This window comes from Belonocnema kinseyi, chromosome 8 (genome assembly GCF_010883055.1).
Source record: "Belonocnema kinseyi isolate 2016_QV_RU_SX_M_011 chromosome 8, B_treatae_v1, whole genome shotgun sequence".
Taxonomy (NCBI): domain Eukaryota; kingdom Metazoa; phylum Arthropoda; class Insecta; order Hymenoptera; family Cynipidae; genus Belonocnema; species Belonocnema kinseyi.
This window is the reverse complement of record NC_046664.1, coordinates 31,929,883-31,955,043: the sequence shown is the minus strand read 5'-3', so window position 1 is coordinate 31,955,043 and position 25,161 is coordinate 31,929,883. Positions and strand designations below refer to the sequence as shown.

At 28.5% G+C, this 25,161-nt stretch overlaps 1 protein-coding gene across 4 annotated transcripts in view; it reads left to right on the top strand.

Moving 5' to 3' along the window:
- The window catches only part of LOC117179159 (reticulon-1-A), a 123,640-nt gene that overhangs the window by 49,976 nt on the left and 48,503 nt on the right, over nucleotides 1–25,161 (top strand). For 2 of the 4 annotated variants that reach the window (XM_033370861.1, XM_033370859.1), the window contains exon 2: nucleotides 25,116–25,151. The exons of 1 other annotated variant lie outside the window; for it this stretch is intronic. In XM_033370861.1, coding sequence (XP_033226752.1) covers nucleotides 25,116–25,151 — 36 coding nt within the window. Of the gene's footprint in view, nucleotides 1–13,601; nucleotides 14,086–25,115; nucleotides 25,152–25,161 lie in introns of those variants that run through there. One more of the 4 variants, XM_033370862.1, reaches the window with a different exon arrangement.

The following is a 25,161-nucleotide window of genomic DNA, read 5'->3' as shown; positions in this document are numbered from 1 at the left end:
CGCTTTTTATTGTAAATTCAAAGATGTAGGCCTAAAATAAACACACAAAAAAGGTGTGTGTGTGTGTGTGTGGGTGTGGGTGTGAATATGTGTGCATACTTATTCTTTTTAGTCGCGACGGCTGCAATGAAATTTGTTGTTAATGGTTCTTTTTTTGTCAAAAATTTGTATTACTTGGCTCAAAACTGAATCAATTATTTGATTAGGGGTACAAATGTCGGGTTGAAAATTGATCTCTTTTGGTTGGTTGACATCTTCTTTTCAAGTGAAAATCTATCTATATTGTTGAAAATTCAACTGTTTTATCGAAAATACCTGTTTTTGGCTTTTATTCGGATTTGATTATTTTTCGAAAATTTGTCTTTTTTGGTTTTTTTAAATATTTTTTTCTGGATTTACATTTTATATTTCTTCAATTTTGCACATTTGGAATTGAAATTTTCTTGACTTTCAATATATGTGTGTGTGTGTGTTTATGTGTTTTCGGAGAACCTTACAAAAGATTTTAACGATTCTCGGATATGACGTAGTTTTAAGTCGACCCTTACGAAATAAATCATTTTAAATAATCCACTATGTTGAGTTTTCGACTAAAAAGGTGGTTGGATTTCCAACCAAAAATGGAATAAGCAAATTTACAATTAAAAAAGTTAATTTTTCACGAACAAAAAACTATTATTCAACCAAATTGAAGAGTTTTCAACTAAAATAATGAATCTTCAACCAACAAAAAAAAAAAATTTTAACAATGTAGTTTATGTTATGATAAGAAATTATCTTATGAATAATGTCTTATGAAAGAAAACATTCTTTTCATGAAAAAAATGCGCAACTCACGAAAAATAATTAATTGAATAATAGTTTCTGCAACTGAATATTTTCTTACCGTCACTTCTTGTAATTAACAAACAAATTGTTGATTAATAAATCATGGTATTTATTATTTTTTTTTTTTGAATAAAACATTTGATACAGCCCTACTGTTTTCAATTTTTAAAATAAATATTAATTTCCGAATGTGGTTATTTGTTAAAAAACTTGTTTGAACGATTTCACTAATAGATGCATTGACTTTCAGCATAGAGTACAATAGAGTTGTGGAGAAAGTTTTCCCCGAAAAATAAGTCATCACATATTAATATTTGACCATTTTTTTTTAATAAGTAAGAAGTGACCGTTCAAAAAAGATCGGTAAAATAAATCGTTTTGTAAGTTAGTTTTGTAGGGTTTAGCCCCGGGCACAAACCCTCATGATTTGGGTCGGGTGTCCGTCCATCGTACTTTTTCCCCACGAGGGGAAATGAGGGAGAAGTAGGGAAAGTGAGTGAAAGGGAAGTAGGGAAAATGACGGTTGATGAAGTAGGGAAAATGTGGGGAAGGGAAGTATCGGAGTTGAGGGGAGGAGATGTAGGGGAAATTATGGATGCAACATAAGGGGAAATGAATCGTTGGAATAGAGGGGGAATTAGGGGAGGTAAAGTAGGAGAAATTATGAGAAATGAGTGGAGGGAAAATCAAGTGATGGGAAGAGGGAAGTAAGGAAAATTAGCAGAGCATAAATAGGGAAAATGAATAGAGGGGAAATGATGGAAAGGCGAGTAAGTAGGGGTAGGAAAATGACAGCTGCTGAAAAGAAGTACGGGAAGGGGTGTATTAACCGGTGATGTAGAGGAAGAGGGGAAGTAGAGGAGAGAGAAGTTCGGGAAGGAACCGGTAGTGAATGGTGTAGAATGGGCAGGTGAAGTAGATAAGAGTAGAGAGGGGAAAGTAGGAGGTGCAGGGGAAGGAAATAATGGAGGGGGGGTTGTTTGAACGACTTAATTAACGTCTCAATAGGCTACAAAACCTTTTTTTCGTAGGCGCAAGGTGGTTACCTTGTCTAACTTTTTGTTTTATATTAAAAATGTTTTTATTTTAAATAAAATAATTAATGATATTATTTTATATTATTAGGATGCTAAGTGGTGGGGAGGAAAGTAATGTGAGGATTTATCTAGAACTATCGTGTTACTTCTTTAAGTAACACGTTAGTTCCGCAACACTGCTTCGACGCAGGTTACTGATCAATCTCTCTAGCAATCGCTGCAACTGAAGAGGCTCACAAAGTCGTCATGTGAGGTTCCCCACTCGGATCCATTAGTACATTTTCATGCTTAAAATCATAGAAAAAAATACTTTTTTCAGAAATTTGATTTTTGGTCCTTCTGCTACCTCGAGAGTTGCTTTTTCGAAAAATTGTCATATTTAGAAATCTGCGTGTGTAAAAGGTCAAAAAAGCAGGTCGATAAATAGTTTTTTTTCCTTATCGTGGTCTCCCCTCTAAGATCGGTGGAGACAGAATGATCGCGTGCTTTGTGTGTATCGTAAAATATAAGTGCATTGCATATTTAGTATCTTACATGTGTATATCGTATACGCAGTACAGTTAGCCGTAGTAATGTTCCTTTTAGTTCAACTATACATAGAAAATACAGGGTTGAAAGCATGCTTGCGTGGGCGCCATAAAGTCTGCTCGATATTTCATGCGAACTCACCTTTATCGAGTATTCCTGGCGCACTTCATAAAATCTCGAATTTCCCGCGTAAATATATTTTATCTATCTTGAAAATTGCTGAAATATTTCGGGGAAAAAGTAAAAAAATATTTACTGATTGCTCATCAGTCCAAAGTTGTAATTTTCTTGTCTAAAAATTGGAATTTTTAGTGAGATGTCGCATTGTACAGAGAGGCTTTCTGTATGCTTAGTGTAGTTAATGAAAGTTTTTGGTTCAATCAACCAAATTATCTGGTTATTTTAACCAAATGATTTTCTACTAAATGCTATATTCTGTTGCACGCATTTATTTGGTTGAATCAACTAAACATGCTCAAATAAATGAATACTTTGAATTAAACACATTAATTCGTTGTGTTTTTAAATATAAATAAAGGTTTATTTGAGCTGAACAAATATTTTAGTATCAACAAACAAAGTAGGTCGAACAAACTGTTTTATTGAATCAACTTCATCTTTTCTCTGAGTGAAAGTCAGAAATTTTGGAAAAAAATATTTTTAAAGTCAGGGAATCTATATAAGAGGCACTTTAAATAACTGTAAAGAATAATAAATGTGCAATTTTTTATTTAAATTAACAATTATTTCATTCCGTTCATAAAAAATTTCCTGTTAAATATTTTACCAGAATAAAATTTCTTTCTCCTGACGATTATATTTTTAGTCAAGAATTGTATTATTTGGTTGAAAAATCAACGTTTTTAGTAAGTTTTAAATTCGTCTTTTTGGTTTAAAACTACACCTGTTTTAGTGATAATTCAACATTTTTTGGTTAAAATTGCAACTGCATTTCGTTTAAAATTAATATTCTTTGGTCGAGAATTCAACTATTTTGTTAGAAATTAGTCTATATCTGTTTGGGTTGAAAATTCAACTACATGGTTGTACCACTAAGTTCAAAAATCTTTTTTGTTTGTTGCTGAAGATTTATCTCTTTTATTGAAAAATCATCTCTTTGGTTCCAAATTCGTCCATTTTGGTAGAATACTAATGTTCTTGGTTGAAACTTTCATTTCTTTTTATTAAAAATGCAATTTATTGGTTGAAAATGAACTTCGTCTTTTGAAAATTAACTTTTTTTTTAAGTTTAACTGTTGCCAAAAATTTGCCTTAAAGTTCAACAATTTGATTGAACTTTTTATTTCTTTTTTTTTTTACTGAAAAATCTTTATTTATTGAAAATTGGATTTTTTTTAGAAAATTAATATTTGTGGTATGGAAATTCAACTGTTTAGTAGAAAATTCATCGTGTTGGTTGAAAATTTATCTTTTGTATTTAAAAATTGAACCACTTTGTCTTTAAGGTATGAAAATTGAACTATTTGATTAAAAAGCAACTGTTTTTGGTTAAAGTTCAATCTCTTTTTATTAAAAATTCGTCTCTTCGAATGTAAATTTCAACTATTTGGTAGTGAATGCATATGTTTGGTTGAAAATTCATCTTCCTGGATTGAAAATGAACAATTTGTTTAAAATTTTATTTCTTCGGACCTAAGAGTCAACTCCTTTCTAAAACATTTATTTTTTTAACTGAAAAATTCAACTATCTGATTTAAAATGCAATTTTTTGGGGCCAAGTTGAATATTTTGTGTTTGATAGTTTCACTGTCTTCTGAAAGATATAAAGATTGAACTTTAACCCTTTTTTTAATTCGACTGTTTTGTAGAAAATCGTCCTTTTGAATGGATATTTCATCGTTTATGGTAGAAAAATCATCCTTTTAGATCGAAATAAATATATGTTAAATTTTAAATTGTTTTATTCCTTTGATAAAAAATTCTATGTTAGAAATGTTAAAAGATTGAAGTTGTGGTCTTTAAATATTAATGGTCAGGGAAAATGAAAATTTGGTCAGAATATTCAGGGAATTTCGAAAATGCAGTTTTGCGGCTATCCTGGTTATAGATTATTATTAATTTTATTCGTAATGTTGCTATTCATTCACCCAATTAGAAATATAAATAGTTTGTGACGAAAAATTATCATTTTTCTATAAACATAATTAATAATTTTATTTTAAGTTGGCCACTAAATAACTCAACACAAGGAAAATGGCTTGCTTTCGTTACAGCTTAATTTTGTTGCACCTCAAGTCTCATATTTGTGGAATTTCCTTGAAATCCGATAAATTCAATGGGTATGTTTCGGATTAAAAATTTGTTTGATTCACCCTGAAAGACTTTTAGGTTTAGCTTATATCCCTATTCACTAATTCTGTTTAATTCCATTCATCATCTGAATTCAATAAAAATTTTTTTTTCGATTTCTTTGAATTCTCTTAAATTCCCTTGAGTTCTTTGAGATTTACTCTAAATTTACTGAAATCCGTATAATATTTTGGATTATTATTAATTTATCTTAAATTATTATAAATCCTTTTGATTTCTTTGGAATTCTCATAATTTTTTTATTCTCTTAATTCTTCTAAATTCTTATAGGTCTACTTAATTTTTCGGGGTTACAAAAAAATTGTATTTTTTTTTTTATTTATCCTGAAGTAATGTAAACTCACCTTCAATTATTAGACAATTCGTTTATCAATTTCATCGAATTCTTGTTCTTTTCTTAAATTCCTCTAAATTCACTCAAATTTTATTAAATTGGTTTTAAAATTATTTTTTTTCAGTTCACTTAAATAAAAAAGAAGATAGAAAAGGAAGGCAACCTAAAGATTGGTCATATTGTAATTGTGAATTTATTACTTCAATATTATAAATGCTTCAAATTTGTAATTTGTGATTTCAAGAAACTTACAAATGATTCAATCTTGATTTGGTAAAATTCAACCTCAATAATTTATTTCTCTCAAATTCGTTAATGATTGTCTTACTTCGATATTTGGATCACATAGCAATTTTTTTTTAATAGTTACTTTTCGTTATTTGTTCAGTTTTATTTTTATTCTAATACAGTTGTATTACTATAGTTGTTTGGTAGCTTTGAAAGATAAAGATAACAAAACTGTTATCTATAATTTTATTCTCATAGTTATAGCATGTAGGAGATAATTTAACAACTCCATTTTTTAAATACGTTTTAAATTCATGTTTTTTATGCAAACGTTTTGCAGCCTAACCATTTCAAGGTTATGAAATAAAGTGTTACATAAAATTCGTGTTTCACTATTGTCTGTCATTCAGTGGAATCCGCCCCAAGAAATTATACTGCAGATAAAGTCACGAAGAGAATAATTCGAAGCAAATAATTGGATTTGAGTAGTTGATAAAAAAATATTCTCTTATAAAGCTTCCAATTTTTTGTTCTATATTTCAATTTTGAATTAGTAAGATTTTGTTACGGTTAGTGTATTTATTTCCGTTAATTATTGCACGTAGTATAATATAAGCAATGTAAAGGGCTAATTTGAAAAATACGTGTTGCAATTTTTTTATAACATTTGAATTTGGAAAAGTACATTTTTTTAATTTCACAATGAGTCGTGATTATGTAAGCTCGGGTCATCACTTAATTATTGGAATAATCTTGTACGGTCATAGCTAATCAGTTGAAAATACAATGTTTGCCTGAACTTTAATCTTTTCTTTTATTATAAAGTCTCTCTGAAAATATGCAAAGGTCATTGTAAATCAGTATTAAATCTCTTTCAGACTTCAAAGTAGATAATTTACTGATTTCATTTTAAAACTAATTTTAGAAAGTTTTCCCAAAAGTGAGTAATTGCTACAAATGTTTCAATCCAATCTTCCTCATTTTGTAAAGTCAGTAAGTTATTAGAAAATTCTAAGTAATTAATTATTTTAAAAGAGATCATTAGTAATGAATGAAAGAGGTGTTAAAAGTTTATTGTAGTTTTATTGAATATTTGTAATGAATAAAATTTCCTCATGATATTGGAATAGAGTTCTTTGAACTCGGAAATCAGGAGCATATGGAATACACATTTCTCATCCTTTACGCACGTATGAGGTATTATATCTTTCAGGGCTGATAGACATCGATCCTGAAATTATATACATATTTATGTACAGTACTTGCATCACCTGTCCTCAGTATATGGCAGAAATTCAATCACTATGTTCGTTATGTTTAATGATGCCAGAGTATTTATTTAGATTATTTATTTATTTATTTTTTCAGATTTCGTGTCAAAACAAGGTTACTACCCGTGTGGAAAATTGACTGGTCAGCCACTAGCTGTACTATCTTTTTTTAATTAATGACTTATATTAGAAAAAAACCATTGTTCACTATAAGTGCGATTAGATGATCCGCGCCCAACCGAAACCGGACCAGACTCAGGGTGATAAGAAAAAATGTTTTGATTAGGTTCTGTCAATTTATTCTTTTCTATCATTTTACACAGCCTGTAAATTTTTCGAAATATATGAAAAAAAATGTTCTGGTCGAACTAAGAACTTTTTGTTCTTGGCTCGCCCATCAGCGCCAGTCCTGGGCCAGAATAAACCTTCCAGACCGAACTTGAAACTTTAATTGTTCTTGGATGGCTGAGCAACGCCAGTCTTGGGCCATATCAGATCTTCCAGACTAGATATTCTAGATAAAACCAGACCTAAAACCAAACTGTGATTACATTTTTCCTCGCTGGTAAAGGTCAGGCAATTTCAGAAAGTGAGGAAATGTCAGGGAACTTAAAGCTTAGAACTTAAAACTTTTATTAATTTGATTAGTTTGTTAACAATTCAACAATTTTGCTGAAAAATCATTCTTTTTGGCTGAAAATTCGTCTTTTTGGGTTGAAAATTCATCTATTTTAGTAGAAATTGCATCTTTTGGGTTGAAAATTACAACTGTTTGGTTGAAAATTAAACTGTTTTGTTTGAAGATTCAACTATTTTGTTAACTTCAACTATTTTTGTTTTCAAATTAATATATATTTTTAGTTAAAATATCAACCATTACATTTTTCGTTGAAAAACCGTATTTTGTTATTAAAAATTTAACTACTTATAGTTCAAAGTAGAACTACTTTCTTGAAAATTCATTTTATTGATGGTTGATGATTCACCATTTCAGTCGAAATCCCTTTTTTTGATCAAAAAGTATTTCGTTGAAAATTATTTTTTCTTGGTTGAAAATTAATTTATTAAGTAAAAATTGAACTATTCCATGTTCGGTTGAAAATTCATCTTCTTTAGTTAAAAATTCACCCGTTTGTTTTAAAATCTCTGTGCTTTCTTGAGATATCGTCTTTTGTGGTTGATCATTCTTCTTGATGGCTAATTCAACTTTTTCTTTTAAAATTATTTTCGTTAGTTCAAAAATTAACTATTAGGTTCACTGAAAACTAGAGATCTCTTTTTTTACGGTATCATTTTTTTCGTGTCCTGTTTTTGAATAGGATAAATTCAGGCAGTTATTTTCAATGCAAAACAAACGATTCTGGGATCTCGCCAGTGGTCTCATTTTAGTACCACTCAAGGCGGTCTTTTCTGAGTCTTATTGCCTGAAACTAGCCCTGAAATAAGACTTTATTTTTACAGTGCTGAAAATTCATTTAAAACCGATTACGCTGCTGCTTTGAAGCATCCTTCTCTCATCTCATCAGGTTTTGTGCAATTAAGTTATATAAATTGACTTTCCAGGGTGTATATTTTTCAAACTGATTTTTGGAAACATACTTCTTTTTGCATATAAAATTCATATATTTTGTTGAAAATTCGACTTTTTGGTATAAAATTCATGTATTTTGATAAAAATTTGTCTTTTTTGGTAGATAATTAATCTATTTGGTTACAAAATTCATTTTTTGTTGTTCAAAATTCATCATTTTTGAATTTTTTTTAAATGTGGCTCTTTTTGTATAGAAATTTAATCTTCTTCGCTGAAAATTCGTCTTTTTTGGTAGAAAATTTATCTGGTTGGTTAAAAATTCATTTTTTTGTTGTTGAAGATTAATAATTTTTTTGGAAAATTAATCTTTGTTATAGAAATTTATTCTTCTTGATTGAAAATTTAACTGTTCTATTTTTTGTTAAAAATTAATTTCTTTGGTTGAAAATTATTTTTTTTGTTTGTTGAAAATGAATGCATTTTGTTGAAACTTCATCTTTTTGCTTGAACCACATCTTCGGATCGAGTTGAAACCTATCTCATAAGTAAGGACTCATTTAATGCTACTTTAATGCCCTATTGACAAATTTAATGCTGCATTATTTAAAATAAAACCAGGGGTTACGCTAGCTTAACGTTAATCTGGCAGAACCCCATGTGAAATAAATTTTAAATCGAGTTCTGTCATATCACATAATTAAGGGCTCATGTAATGCTCATTTAATGCTCATTTAATGCCCCATTGCCAAATTTAACGCTCCACTATTTTAAAAAATACCGGGGGTTACGCTAGCTTAACGATAAGCTGACGGAACCCCATGCAAAATAAACGTTTAATCGAGTTCTATCGTATCACATAATTGAAGGCTCATTTAATGTTCTCCAAAACCACCAAAAATTATTTTCCAAAAGCCACCCCTAATACTGAAAAACCGCCCTTAATATAAATTATGCACAAATTGTTAATCTGACTGTACTATAATTAAGGACTCATTTAATTCTCATTTGATGCCCCATTGCCAAATTTAATGCTCCGCTATTTTTTTTTTTAACCGGGAATTACGTCAGCTCACCGTTAAATCAGCGTAACACCTGGTTTTTAATAATAAGTGAGTCCTTAATTATTCTCTAAATTCGAACTAGTAATTTAGACAATATGCGATATTAAAAAAAGTTAAGAGTCAATACTTGCCTTATTCTCGCGTATCGCCTTAGCGTTCAGCCAACATAATCCCTATTTTTTAAAAAAGCAGAGAATTATAATTGTTTAAAAGGCATAAAATTAACCTTTAATGAACCCTCAAATGTGATATGGACAGATTTACAATTTGTGAATAATTTATATTAAGCCCTTAATTATGGTATGGTCAGATTTACAATTTCTGCATAATTTATATTAAGGGTGGTTTTTCAATTTTAGGTGTGGCTTTTGGAAAATAATTTTTAGTGGTTTTGGAGAGCATTAAATAAGCCTTCAATTATGTGATACGATAGAACTCGATTAAACATTTATTTCACATGGGGTTCCGCCAGTTTAACGTTAAGCTAACGTAACCCTTGGTTTTTAAAAATAATGCAGCATTAAATTTGGCAATAGGGAATTAAATTAGCATTAAATGAGCCCTTAATTATAAGATAGGTTTCAACTCGATTCGAAGGTGTGCTTACATCAGCTTAACATACCTGCTATTTTTGGTACAATCGTAAACTAAAAGCGTTAAAAATTAAATAATTGATAGGGTTTAAAATTGACCAATGTTGAATTTAAATCCTTCAAAATCGAAAAATTTTTTTTACTCAAACACCCACAATTATGATTTTCAAAAATAAAAATAATGAAATATTAATCATGCTTATCGTTAATCCTTGTGTTTTTTGATTTAGCATAATTAAATCTTTTCTTTTTATGAGAAGATCAAAAATATTGGTCATATTTCAAATGGGTTCAATATTTCGTGAATGTGAAGCTCCTTTGAAATCTGAACAACATGTTTGGCTTGAAGACGATATGAAACTGAAGCCAAAGCCCTCGAAGTGTAAAGTTTCATATTGTATTTTTTCTAAAGCCATAAACTTCCTGAAAAAGGCGAATTTAACACAGTTGTCATAGTTTTTTAAATGAATTAATATTTCTAAGTTAAACAGTGTATATCATAGAAAGTATACGTCATTATTAATGATTGGCTCTTCAAGTGGATTTGATAAAAAACGAGATGAAAATGATGTGGAATACTGTAGAATATTTTTTAATTTTTAATTTTTTGTTTTGTTCCAGGTAAGTTTTAAATGTGGATTTACTATACAGTATCATCATGCAGGTATCTTCAATGAAAAAGTTTTTCAATACATTCTAAGGAAATTCTGAGATAAAGGTGCACAAAAATGTTCAATTTTTCGAGAATTTTTCGTAAAATACTGAATATTTCTGGAGGAATTTAGAATGATCAAAATTTAAATGGTCTACTTAACGAAGTTTTTAATTCAATATATAAATTCTGTTCACTTGGAAACAATAATTATATTTTTCAATGTCTCCTGACCGGAAATGGAATTTGTCTATCTACAATAATTCTTATGAGGATTGTTTCTTTTTACTTGAGGAAAGTCAAAACAATTCGAATCTGAAATATGTATGTTAATAAAACTACTTAACGGTGAGTATTTTTCAAATTTAAAAAGTTTCAAATGTAAATAAAAATTGATTTGGAAGTAATATTTTCGTGCTTTCAACTGGAAAAAAAGTTTTAAATTATCAAACACTTTTGTTGACTTTGTAGAGCTGACTTTGCAAAACTCTTTATCTGGGGTGATTGCTAAAGAAATTGATCAGCGACTTGGGTCGTAGCAGTATTGCGGAACAATTGTGTGATTTGAATAAGCAATACAGGAATTCCAACTTGATCTAAAAATCTTCCCCCCCCCCCCCCCCAATTAAAACTCGTTATAAACTTCTCTCTCAAGCTCCATAAAACCCCTTAAAAAATTGCAAACACTTTTAAAAACTTACAAGAAAATGTTAATCCATCATAAAGAATTGAACTTCTAACGTCAACTCCGGGCTTGAAAACTGGCAATAAGACAATTTCTAAATAATTGTTACTAATTAATATATATTCTGTGAAAATCATAAAAATCTTTCACAATTCTTCAGTTAAAACTAAGTGTTTGAAAATTTATATTATTGCGTAATATTTTTAACAAAACAACCCTATAGAAAATCCGTGTATCCAAAATTATAGTGCAATGTTCGAATTGATTAATTACAATAAAATAATAGAATAAACTTATAAAGACTTCAATACTGGCATAATTGGATTAGTATTTTGATTTTGTATAATATTCTGTAGATGAATATAAAAAAAACTTTTTTTAGAATTCTTGAAGATACTACTACCCCATAATTTATTCAACATTTCCTTTAAATTTATGTCTAGATTTTAATACGCTTTCAGTAATTTGTATACTTTTATTTTAATATCGGTTCGATATCAGCAGAAGTTAGAATCAAATAAATTCATTAATATTTGAATTTGGGATTTTATATTGTAATAAGGTTTTCCCAAAAAACATGCGCGCAGAAAAAAGTTTCTTTGTTTTAATAAACATTTCTTTAATGCAAAGAAATTTATTTTGTTGGATGAAATTGTTTTCTGTTTCAGTAAAAAAGTTTTCTTGGATATAAAATGATTTTCTTCATTTGAAGTTATTTTTGGTTTAATTAAAAAAATATCTTAAGGAGACAGTTTCTTTAATTTCAAACAATAGTTTTTCTGATTGATTCTGGAATTCTGAGTCGTTCTGATATTTTCCATTTTCTTCACAGATCCATTTTAGACATATTTAAAATGCAGAATTTGTCAATTTGCTTAATTTTTAATGTTTATAGTTAAAAAACATGACATTTTGAGAAAAAATCTGAAATAGGTCTATCTTGGAGGTTTGCAGTTGAAGATTCTTCAATTTTGATTATGTATGATTTAGAAAGATGTAATTTTAAATGTTTTTTTTTGTTCGTTTTAGAATAGTACAATTTTTAAGATAAACAATTGAAATTTCTTCTGTTTTAAAGATCTATCAATGAAATTTCTGAAATGAAGATGATTTTGTAGGACAAAAGTTCAGACTTTTCAATTCTAACTCCTCCAAATTAAAGAAATTTCATGTTTAAATCATAAAAATTACAGATTTTTTAATTTTTAAACTTACATATTTTTTATTTTTCATTTTAAAGATGTGCAATTGGTGTATTTTTTATTAAATATTTCAATTTCGAAGATTTACAATTGATAAAAAATTCTGTAAATTTAACGGTTAAAAATTAGATTTTATTTGACTTCATAGACTTGAAATTGAACATTTTTCAATTTGTGAAAAGTAAAAATGACAGCCTTGAGTTATTTTTGGAAATTAATATAATTTTTACATACGTTTTCATGTATAAAAAAAGAAATGATAATTCAGGTGCTCGGTTAGTAAGTAACTAAATTTTTTCGCAGTTGTTTTTACATAGTCCTTTGTCTATTATCTAATATAAAAATGTCTTGTTTGTTAAAAGTGTAAAATAACCGACATTAACGGTTAATTTCGATTTGCAGATTTGCTTGTATCAGTTTTTTAATACTTTTTAGTTTTTTCTTAAAATTAAACTATTATCAACGACATATTCGTATTGATTTTATTGACGTTAATAAATGATACTGAATGTATAGACTTGAAAAAGATTAAGGGGTGTCGAAAAGTCGATGCATTTATTTTTATAAACAAATATTTAATTAGAACTTAAAAACAATAAAATTTTCCTTTTTTTTCTTGTAAAAAATTTACATCAAAATTGTATTTAATAAGATATGTCTAAATTTTTTAATTACGTAACTTAGATGGGAGGGGAGGGGTAAAGAATTGACAAAAAAATGTGTAACGTAATTTATAAATGGTCCCTTATATGATTTTAATTTAAAATAAATATTGTTGGTTCATCCTATGTCGTGCCACTAGGGGCGCTATGCACCTCAAAATTCGATTCTCTCCTAAACTCTCAACAACTTGATTTTAATTCTCCAATTTTTGCACAGCAGACTTTCCCTCAGTGGCAGGATCCTTATCTAATCTCTTGCAACTTTTCTCCTAATCAAGAATTCCGACAGTCAGCCTAAAAGGTAAATGCAAATGGCGCCTGGAAACTTTGATCTCTCATAGTCTCAAGAAGACACAGTGAATCACCTCATCCTTTCAAGTTTGAATTAGTAATGCTGGCTACGCCAACAAAAGAATCTGATAATTCTGCAGATAATCCGTCAAAGCCAAATCTCGTTTTCATCAGTGAATCCACCCTTGGCTAGTAGTCTTACTCACCACCTAGATAAAACACTGTCACTATTGCCTCCTAGACTTCAGACTTCAGAGCCGGTCGAATCAAGCCAACATCGCTTATACCTCGTAGTTGCTCGCGCTTGCTCCGCTGCTCACGCGTAATTTTTCCTGGTGGGGAGGCTTCTCAAGGGTCGATACAGCCTCAGTCCTCTCTTCGACGTGAACTGATCACGTTGTTATATCACGGCGACCTAGATCGGCAGTCATAATCGCACACGCATCTCTGAATCTCTATTTCTTTTGAGAGAAGGGAAATTTCGACAATTGAACAAATACGTATCCTCGAGTACGTAGTCGCCGTTAGAGGATTTTTGTGAGCGCTGCTCGTGTCGAGGGTGAGCCAGGAAGTTGTGACGGATCGTTGTCGATAGTCTCGCGCACACGATTTTGTTTTTTATAATTGCGTAGTAAGCTTTGACCTGCATTCTTGCTGACAGTTGAAGCAGTGAAAGGTTGGGGCTGTGGTGCAAAGTGAGAATTGTTTTGGTTTTCGATTTGAAGTTAATTGGATTTACAATTTGAAGGAAGACATGGATTCAGAAGCTGTACCGGCTCAGAAGGATCAGGTTTGCAAGTCGAATACACTTGCAAAATGCAGCCCCTGCTTCTGGAATATTCTTGATCCTCGTAAGAAAATTTTTTTAATTTATCATTTTAGAATCTAGGGGTTAATTCAGCTTATCTGGGGCAGAACAGTCGAGCAGAATTGACCCAGGTTAACAACCACCTAGCTGTCAGAATCATAACTTCCGCACTCTCCCTGTCTATCCTTTGTTGTTTTGAATGTAATTTTTCTGGAGATGAATGCAGGGGATTGGAACTTGTCTGGATGTTACTATGTTGTTTGATCATTTGGGATACTATTCAGAAATTATTTTACAATTAAAATTGATTTCAGCTCTGATCGCTCTGAATAAACTGAAATTGGCAATTGGTTACTGTATTCTATTTAAAGATTCCAATTTCTAAAAATTTTCAATTTGAAGTATTTAAATTGGGGTTTCATTTGAAGGCTTAAAACCATTCTTTTTAAATTTTTAAAACATTTTCAGCCCAGTAAACAAGAATACTCATTAATGTTACACCTTAAATTCAGAAATGTTTTCAAATTAAAAAATGAACTGAAATCAAGCAAACAAATTTCTTGATTTAAGTAAATTGAAAAAAGTGTCTATGATTTTAAGAATTGAAATAATATTATCAGTCGTTTCTTATGAATGAAAAAAAAATTTACGGCAAAAGTTTCAAGCTTACGAAAAAAATTATTTTACAATAGTTTTTGTAATTGAAATTTTTCTTACTATCGCTTCTTACCAATTTAAAAAAATGGTTGGATTTTAATACACCATAGGTTATTTTTTGCGGGGAAAACATTTCTTACGACTCTAGTGTTTCCAATTTAGAAAATAAGTGAACAATCTTTAAATAGTTATGTGTTAAAAAGTTGTGTTTCTTAAAAAACAGAGTCGTAGAGAATGTTTTCGCGGAAAGGAAAATTCCATCATTTATTAAAAATCAACCATTTTTAAAAAAGTGATAAGAAGTAATATTAAGATAAAATTCAGTTGCAAACAATATTGTCAAACTAATGGATTCTAGGAAGTTTTAAAATTTCTTAATTTATAATATTGCTCTTTATTTGAAATGCCATCAGTATTATTATTTTGACTTTTTAAATTCGAGAAAAATGATTTTTTCAGAGATGTCTAAATTTCACATCATATATGAATTTAAGTACATTTTAAAATTTAAGGAGTAATATTTTTAAGTATTCCTCTTTGCTGCAAGGGGAAGCCATTAAGGTCTTTAAATGAAAAAATTTTAATTGGAGTAATCAAAATAGAATTCTTTCAAAATCGGATCAATATTGTGTGTTTTTCATATTGAAAGGCCCTAATATTTGAAAAATTGTAGATTGAAAAAGTTCATTATTCATCGAATCAAAACTAAATCATTTCAAGTTGAAAGCCTCCAAAATGGTATTAATTGAACGTTTTAAATGCACAAAAATTAATATTTTAAATTGAAGGTTCACCGTAAAAATAATACTTAAAAATGTTACACCTTAAACTTAAATTCCGAAATGAACTTAAATTCAGCAAACACTCATTTCGGAATTTAAGTTTATTTCTGAATTTTTATCATGTAACATTTTTAAGTATTCTTTTTTTTTTTACTGTGTTTTCCAATTCCAAATCAAACTGTAAACATTAAAAGTTTAGACGTTTAAAATAAAATCGTTAAAACAAGATTAATTCCAAGTGCAAACATTAAAAATTGTCCCAATTAGACTAGTTCTGATTCAAAATTATTCAATGCTTTAATTCCAATAACTTTGAGACCTTCATATATCTCGATTGCGGATGTAGTTTTTTTTTTTTATTTTGTTTAAAAATATATTATTTTGACGTAAAATTCGGAAGAACTGCAGATAATTTTCCACTAATATTTCAATGAGTCATTTTCTATCTGTTTTAAATCCTTCATGCAAGTCATTAAGTCATGAATCACAATGAATGCATTTTCTATTTGAAGAATAAATTAAAATTCTTATCCTTATCTAAAATTTTTACTGTGATTTTCATTCTTAAACTCATTCTAAGTACATTCAACTTCACTCTGTTATTTTATTTTGCCCGATTCACCATGATTGAAATATTTATTAGGTTCTGATAGTTACAAATATTTCTTTATTTTGACATTATTAACAACTGTTTGTTTGTTATGCATTTTTAAAATAGCAGAACGTGCTTTTAAAATGTAATTTTTTTATTTATAATGGAAAATTCTTAAATTTATATATCTAATAATATCAAAAAATTTATTCTGATATGGTTCAGTACATTTTTCTTTTAGTTCTTTCACCTTAAACCTGGAATTTATCAAGAAAATCACAAGACAGGTACTAGAATATTTTACGATTAAGAAGACTTAATTATTCTTCATTCACGTTCACTGAAATTGAACTATACATAATTCACTTTTCGTTGGATTTGAAGTCCTAATTTTCTTCAAGCAAGTGCATTAAATTAAATTAAATGAAGATTTGCAATTTACATAGAAGGTTATTTTAATCAATTAAAATTCTTTGTTTAATGATTACTTTGGATTAATCATTTTTTGAAAGACACAAAAAAATCTTATTCAGTCTGGATTTGAACCAGGAAAGCCACTGTACATGATTGGAGCGTTAACCAATTACGAAATCGATATTTACAGTATTTCCCTGTAAAATTAGCGTTGAAAAACGACAGATCTGCTGAGGCTTTGGTGGCTTAATTGGTTAAAGCTCCACTCATGTATAGTGCCATTCCTGGTTAAAATCCAGACTGAGGCAGATTTTTTTTTGTAATTTAACAAATTATTTGTCCAAAGTAATCGTTAGACAATGAATTTTAATTAGCTAATATTAAAAAAACTTGGATGTTCGCATAATTTAAGGTGTTAATAACATCTTTCAAAAAATTGTTTACTAAAAATGTGAACGTAGGTACCGCTTTTGATAAAAACCATTTGAATAGCATGTAGATAAAATTATTTTATCTTTAAATTAACAAGAAATGAACTTTTCAGGAGGAAAACGTGATTTGATGACAAAGTACAATGATAATTGCCGGGTTTTTGACCTATGAACAGGAACTTTTGAAATTTGCTCTAAGACTGTAATTTTTATCAGAAGTGATCATTAGCTCGTGTGAATATCATTTTATCTTGTTGCTAAGCACTCAGAGGCCGAATCGGTCTAATCGAATCTAAATATAAGATAGAAATATACGACCTTTCAAGTACTTAGCAAAAGAAAAGAGATTTAATCAATATTCTACATCAGTGCAAAAATTAATTAACCAGGGCAGTGTACACAGTCACTTTTAGTCACTCATTTTCGAATTTATCTAAAAAAAATTTCATTGATATATGAAATCTATGAAAATGCTAATCAATAGCAGACTTTACACTCTTTACCCTATTCCCCTTTTCCCCTATTTTCACCTTTTTAAAATAATTCCTCTTTTTTCCTATTTGAAAGAAATTTCCCCTTTTTCTTTTTTTGCTTGCTTGGATCTGAACTGAATTATTATAATGCAATAAGAAAAACCTACTATTTAGATGAAAATTGAATATTTTGTAGCAAATTCAATTTTTTTGTTAAAAAATACACCTTTTATGTCCTAAAATTTAACTGCTTTATTTCAAACTCGTATTTGTAGACATTAAATTCGTCCTTTTAAATTGAAAAATTATCTTTTTTGATCGAAAATTAACTTTTTTGGTTAAAAACGAGGGTGAAATATGAACTGTGTCTTCTTGGAATGAAAATTCAACTTTTTAATTTCAAAATGCATCTGTTTTTGGTTTCAGTTTAATATTTTTTTTCGAAATTTTTACCATTACATTGAATGTTCAACTATTTGGTTAAAAATTCAACATTTATTTTTAAACCTGTCTTTTTTCTTGAAAGTGAAACTATATTGCTTTAAATGCAACTGTTAGGTTGATTGATAAATTTTTTTTGTCATTGGCAATTCAGATATTTGGTAGATTCTTCATATTTTTTGGTTGAAAATGATTTTTTCGTTGAAAATTGAACTTTGAGTGATTAAAAGTCAATTACATCAGCAATTTCTACAAAAAGTAAATATATTTATTCCGTTTTTGTTTTCTATCAAAGATTTATGTTTTTTAGAACAAACTTCAAATATTTTGTTGAAAATTTATGTATTTATTTCAAAATTCGTCTTATTTTGGTAGAAAATATATCTTCTTTCTTGGAAATTAATGGGTTTGGTTCAAAATTCTTCTCTTCTATTGAAAATGCAACTGTTTGGTATGAAATTATTAATCTGTTTTGGATTTCATTTATATTTTGTAGAATATTCGTCTTTTTTTTTGTTTGAAAAAATTAACTATTATATTGTTTCTGGAGAATTCGTCGTGTTTCGTTGCAAATTCAACTACTTGGATGAAAGTTGAACTACTTTGCTGGAAAATAATTGTTTTGATTGAAAATTTATCATCTTAGTTGAAAATTCATCTTTTTGGTTAAAAATATTGAATTCAATATGGTACCCACATTCATTTTATTTAAAATTATGTATTCCCCATTACGTAGAATTGCATCTGGCACTTTTGGTCACTCTGTAGTTTGAATTAGTCAATTTTTTCAATTTTTTCAAGCACATTAGTATGCAACAGCCCTGCTAATGATAATAAAATAACTATAATAATAATAATCAGTTTTGTGTTCTAAGTGAAATATTGTATTTATATTATATTCCAAGTTTGGAAATGCAAACTGCTTTCACAGATAGAATTTAATCTATTGGTTGGAACTTAAATTTAAACGAATGATTAAAGTCTTTTTTATTAGACATTCTGTATAAATTTTGCCGTACTAACTATTCAGTGAGGAGACTTTATGTTAATCTTAAAGTTAGTAAATATACTCTATACTCTATAGTATTGTCGTATAAAAGTAACAATCCTATAGCCTCTATAGTTACAGTCATATAGTCTTTCTTTTTATAGTAGTATAAATGGTATAAACCTTGGTTCTTAGCACAGGGTGACTGACCTCATTGTTACCTATAAAACTCAGCCATCAAAATTGTTATGTGCTATTAAAAATGCCAGGACGAGTTTCATTTGTGAGAAAAGTGATAACACACGTACAATGAAAAAAATGGTTAGTTGGGCCAACTATTCAGTTTGTAAGATACGGTACTGCTATTCTGTTAGTTGGGACAACCATTTACTTAGTTGATAGTACTAACTGAATATCCCGTGCAACTAATGCAATTGTTGTACGAACTAATAAAATAGCAGTACCATATCTTACTAACTAAATAGTTGGCCCAACTAACCATTTTTTTCAGTGTATATCAACTTCGTGAATATGATGTGCAACCAAGTATCATATTCTGAACCTGAATTCGAAAAGCATAAATAATTGAATAAGTTTAAAGTAAGGTGAGTTTTGAATTATTTTACAATAAGCAAGCACAAATTTTGTAATTCATCCAAGTTATTGTCTTGGATATTTAAGAATTCGATTTTAATTCAGAAAATGTAAGTTGATTTGAGCTGCAAATTTTCTCAAGTATAAGATTTGCTGAAAAAAACCTAAAAATTAAAACTACCCTTTGAAAGCCGTCAAATATAAATAAATTTCAAGCCTCAAATTAAACAGAAAATGGATATTTATTAACTAAAACTGATAAGTCAGCTAATTTAATTTGGGTTTTACTTTCCGGTCTAAATTTTATGTTTTTTTATTTACATGTTGATTGAGGCTGATTATAATAACAATATTTTGTATTAACTTTAAGAAAATGACCCATTTCTGGGCAAAAATTATGTTAATTGTTAGGCTGATAAGCAGTTCTTGTAACGATGTCGAGGTCAGTGCACTCTTTACTTCGATAATCGATATACGAGGCTTGTTGAAAATTTTCAGTGTTTACGGATTTTCATGTGCACTGTAAAGCGAGTATTTATTATTTATAAGAATCAATTATTCTTATGCTCACTTTTTTAATTTTTTAAGAGTTGACTCCGAAGTAAACTTTGTTGTTCTAGAAACATATTTTATATAGGATATTTACTTGTGTTTTGTTACTTTATGCAGGCAGAATGTCTACATGTAAATTGAATCATTTTGTTGAAATTTCGTTTTATATGATAGAAAATTTGTCGTTTCAGATTGTAAAAAAATCGTCGTTTCGACTTAAAACATTTAACTTTTTATTTTGAAAATTCAGCTGTTTTTGTTTTCAGTTAATTTTTTTTTGCAAATTCGACTATGCAGTTGAAAATTCAACTACTTGTATGAAAAGTGAACTGTTTTATTGCAAATATAATTATTTTGTTGAGCATTCGTCTTTTTAGATAGGAAATTTGGTCTCTCTTGTTTGAAAATTAACTTTGTTGTTAAAAATTCCACTGCCTTCTGATGAATTTGTATTTTTGGCTTGACAATGCTATTATTTGGTTAAAAATGCATCTTTCTTGGTGAAAAATTAAACTGTTTTTAGAGCATTCGCCTTTTTTTATAGAAAGTTTGTCCTTTTGGATTGTAAAATCTGTTTTTTTTCTTTGTAGAAAATTCATCTACCTGGGCTGAAAATGAATTTTTTTAGTGGAAAATTCAAATTTTTGTTGATCATTTGTCCTTTTGGATAAAAAGTTTGAACTGTTTTCTTGAAAATTTAATTAATCTGGTGAACATTCGTTTTTTTTTTAATAGAAAATTCTTCCTTTTGATTTGAGAAAATCATTTTTTTCTGGTTGAAAAGGAACTTTGTTAAAAATTCAACTATCTTCTTGTAAATTTGTATTTTTGGCTTAGCAATGCTCCTATTTGGTTAAAAATGCATTTTCCTTGCTAAAAAATTTAACTGTTTTGTAGAACATTCTTTATGGATTGAAAAATCTGCTTTTTTTGGTAGAAAATTAATTTTCCTTCGTTGAAAATTAACTTTTTTAGTTGAATATTCAACTGTTTTGTTGATAGTTCGTTCTTTTGGAATGAAATTTACTATTTTGATATAAATAAACTGTTTAAAAAAATTGTAATTAATTTGTTGAACATTCGTATTTTTGGGTAGAAAATTGGTACTTTTGGATTAAAAATGTATCTTTCTTGATTGCAAATTAACTTTTTTTTATTGATAATTCAACTATTTTCTGACAAATTTGATCATTTGGTTGAAAAATCAACTATCTGGATAAAAATCAACTATTTTGTAAAAATTCTTTGCTTGTTTCATGAAAGTTCAACTATTTATTTTATTCTAAATGCCACGTTTTATGTAGTTGGAAATTATTAAAGGGTTTCAATATTTTAATTTTTATTATTTTTTAATATAAGGTTAATGATTGAATAAAATATCTGAGAAACTTGTATATCCTCTTTTTCTTACATTTTATATAGTCTATTATGAACGAAGTCGTGACTAAAAATATTTAATTTATTTGATATCACGTTTAACTCTTATACGAAAAATTTAGAAAAATGCATAATCAAATCTATGGGTTTATATTATAATAGTAAATAGCACTATTTACTAAAATAAGCCGTAAAGAAAATAACCTTCAAAAACATAAAAAATATTAAATAATTGGAGACATGTACTAGCAAATAAAAAATTGCTAAAAAATTAAGTTTTAAATTTATTTTTCTAGTAGAGGATACCATTTTGTATACGTTTTAATTGTCCAGGAGAGTATAGTTCCTTTGTTGCATGCTCAATATTGTTTTAATTGTCTTTCTTTTCACGTTAATAACTTTGAATTATTTAGTAATTCATGTCTATAGTGTAGTAAGCAACTAATTCTCTGTAATAAGTTATGACTGAAAATATTCGAAAAATTACGTAACACAATTGTGCGGAGATGTAATGTTTCCATTATATTGAGCTATGCAATTACTATTTATTTTCTGAACTTGAAGTCTCTTAATTATCTAATTAAATCGATAAATATTGAGATTCTGGAAGGTTTTTTTTTTATTTGTCGAATGATATTTTTTAGTGTATTTGTATTTTAAGTCTGAAGAACTTAAAAAATGACACAAGTGGCTGCGTGAAACAGCTCTGATATTTCTAATTGGAAAAGAGGGGAGTCCAGTTGAGCTGAATAGAAGAGACAGAAATATGAGAGGAGCTGTTACAGAAGCGAGAGGTTCCGATTCGGTATTCCTCCCATTGTTCAGGGACAGTCGTGTTTCACTTGTGTGTCAAGTGCGCGTATTACAGGAGCACTCACGTGAATCACTATACAGCCTGAATAATTGAAAATTTTCAAAATTATTCAAAAATTATTCAAGATTGAACTCATTTCAAATCGAGTCAGATAATCATTTGCTACTTAAATATGTTGTTTTCCAAAGGGAATAAAACGGCACATGACGGGTGGCAATATAGAACTAGAAAACCAACAAAACATGAATTTTTCCAAAGAGCGAAAAATCCACATTTTTGCCCAGGACATTTTATGTTTTAATATTGCACTATTTAAAGATAAAATTTCCTCTCTCGAGCCAAAGTAATGCTGAATTGAAGCCAAAAAAGTTTGACAGAAAAAGTTAACCAGATTCGACCTAAAATTGGATTAGGCTTAACTGCGGATTGCGATACAAATTTTAATTGTAAATTTGTGACTGAAATAAAATCATCATTTTGATATTTTATGAGCTTTTTAATACGGATAAACAAAGTTTGATTTTAAAAAGTTAGCTAATTTCGAGAAAATCAATTGAGAATTTTGAGACTGAAATTTCGGGTTTCGATTAAAAAACGACTTTTTAATTTTTTGAAAAAATAAAAACTTACTCGTAAGATATGAGGATGCTGAATTTCATGCTGAATTGAAAATAAAAACGTTTGGTTAAGAAAAAATGATTCGACACGAAATAAAACGACTTGTGAAGGGCGGCAGTACAGAACTAGATAACCAATAAAATGGGATTTTTTTCAAACGAGTGAAAAAACATTCTGTAAAATTAAAATCACTATTTAAAGATAAAACAGATGTTTACTCAAACAAAGTTTGATTTAAAAAAATTAGCTCATTCCGAGAAAATCAACTGAGAATTTTAAGATTAAAATTTCGTGTTTTTTCAAAATCGGCTTTAATTTTTTCCAAAAATGGAAACACTCATGAGATATGAGGACGCTAAATGAGAATAAAAATCGTTTGATCATAAAAAATGAATCTTGTTAAAGGAAATAAAAATTCAGGATCGCTATATCACAGTAGGACAGACATTTTCTTGTAGAATACCCTAAAAAATAAATCTTTTTGTTGTAATTAAATGATGATGGCGATTACAAGAAATATCAGTATTAAAAGGTTGAAAAAATTATATTACAATGTTTATTTGATTTTTAAAGAATTTTTCTTGCAACTAACCCAGTTTTTATAAAAACATTAGTTATCTAGTTCTTTACTGCAACCCGGCTTCACGTATCTGACCGATTTGCCGAAAGTTTTTTTTTATCTATTTATCTATTATATTTTTTAATCTATTATGTACATTTATCTCTTTTTTCTAATTCTGATGGAATTACTCGTCCTCTTTAAAGAATTTATAACTGTGAAAACAGAGCGAAAATTGAGCGACTTTGTTAAAAATTTATTTTCTTGGGTGAGAGTTCATCTTTTTTGTTGAAAATCAACTTTTTTTGAAAATTTATATATTCTTGTTGAAAATTCAACTCTTTTACTATAAAATTGTATTTTGGCTTGAAAGTTCAGCAATGTATAATAATTTTTTTCTTTCCTAACTGAAAATTTTTATTTGTTGAATATTCGTGTTTTTCGTTGGAAAATTAATTATTTTAGTTGAAAATTCATCCCTTTCGTTGAAAAATTTGTTGTGGTTTTTCTTTTTGTAAAAAATTATTTTGTTTTTTTACCAAAAACCAAATTCTTTCATTTTTTGTTGAATTTTTTTTTTTAGTTGAAAATTAGTTTGTTTGAACTTATGTATGCATGTATGTATATGTATGTATTTATGTATGCATTAGTTATCAAGGATTACATTTTTTGTTGATAACTCATCTTTTTAGGTTGAAAATTCAACTAATTGGTTAAAAATTTAAATATTTTGTTTAAAATGAAACCGTATCCAAAAAATGCATCTTTTTGGTAGAAAAAAATATACTTTTGGATTTAAAATTCATCTTTTTTTGTTCAAAATTTTCATCTGTCTTCCAAAAAATCCAATTATTTGATTGAAAATAGAACTGTTTTTTGTTGAAGTTTTTTTTATATTTGATGTTATTTTTTTTGTCTACTGTTCTTATATTATTATTTGTTTAAATTTATTTATATTTTTCATTTTCTGTAAATTAATTCTTTTTTGTCTGAAAATTCATCTTTATACGTTGCAAGTACAAGAATTTGGTGAAAAATTCAGCTATTTTGCTGAAAGTTGAATTTTTTTTGGAAGAAAATTGAACAATTTCGTTAAAAAGTCATATTTTTTTGTCAAAACTTGAATGGTTCAGAAAATATTCTACATTAGTAACGTTACAAGATTAAAACGCTATTCTTTGAATTTTAATGGCCAGGGAATGTGATAAATTGGTCTGGGAAAAATGAGAGAATTTTGAAAGGGAAGTTTAGCTTTCACTCCGTATAACCATACCTTGAATTACAACTCGTAATTCTGTCCAAACTTGCATAATAATAATAATAAAATTATGGACAATATGCACGTAAGTTAACCAAGTAATGCTGTTTCTCTAAAATGTAAATTTGTTGTATTCGTATATCTGTGGGACATGATTTTCTTTCCGGCGCATTTCTGGGGAAAAAGCTTCATTAGATATTTATTGCATATTTATAATAAATGCTGTAGTACATAAGGTCGAGATTGAGATTTTGGTAGTATAAATATGACTCTTTCCTTGCTGATTTTGCTTCTCTCTCGATACTAATTCTATTCTTCTCTCAAAGTAAAAACATATTCTTTTTAATATGCTGCATAGTTGCAAATAATACCACCTTTCTGAATCTAATTATTCACGTTCTCCTACTGACAAGCTGCCAGATGCATAAATCAATTCTGTATCTCGTCTTATCTGTTTCTTCTTTTAATCTTTCGGTGATGGAATGTACAGTATTAACTCTGTATTTGCTTCTGTTGTTTACAGATGCATGGTTTAACCCAGAAAGACTGAACCCGAAAGGTAATGATTT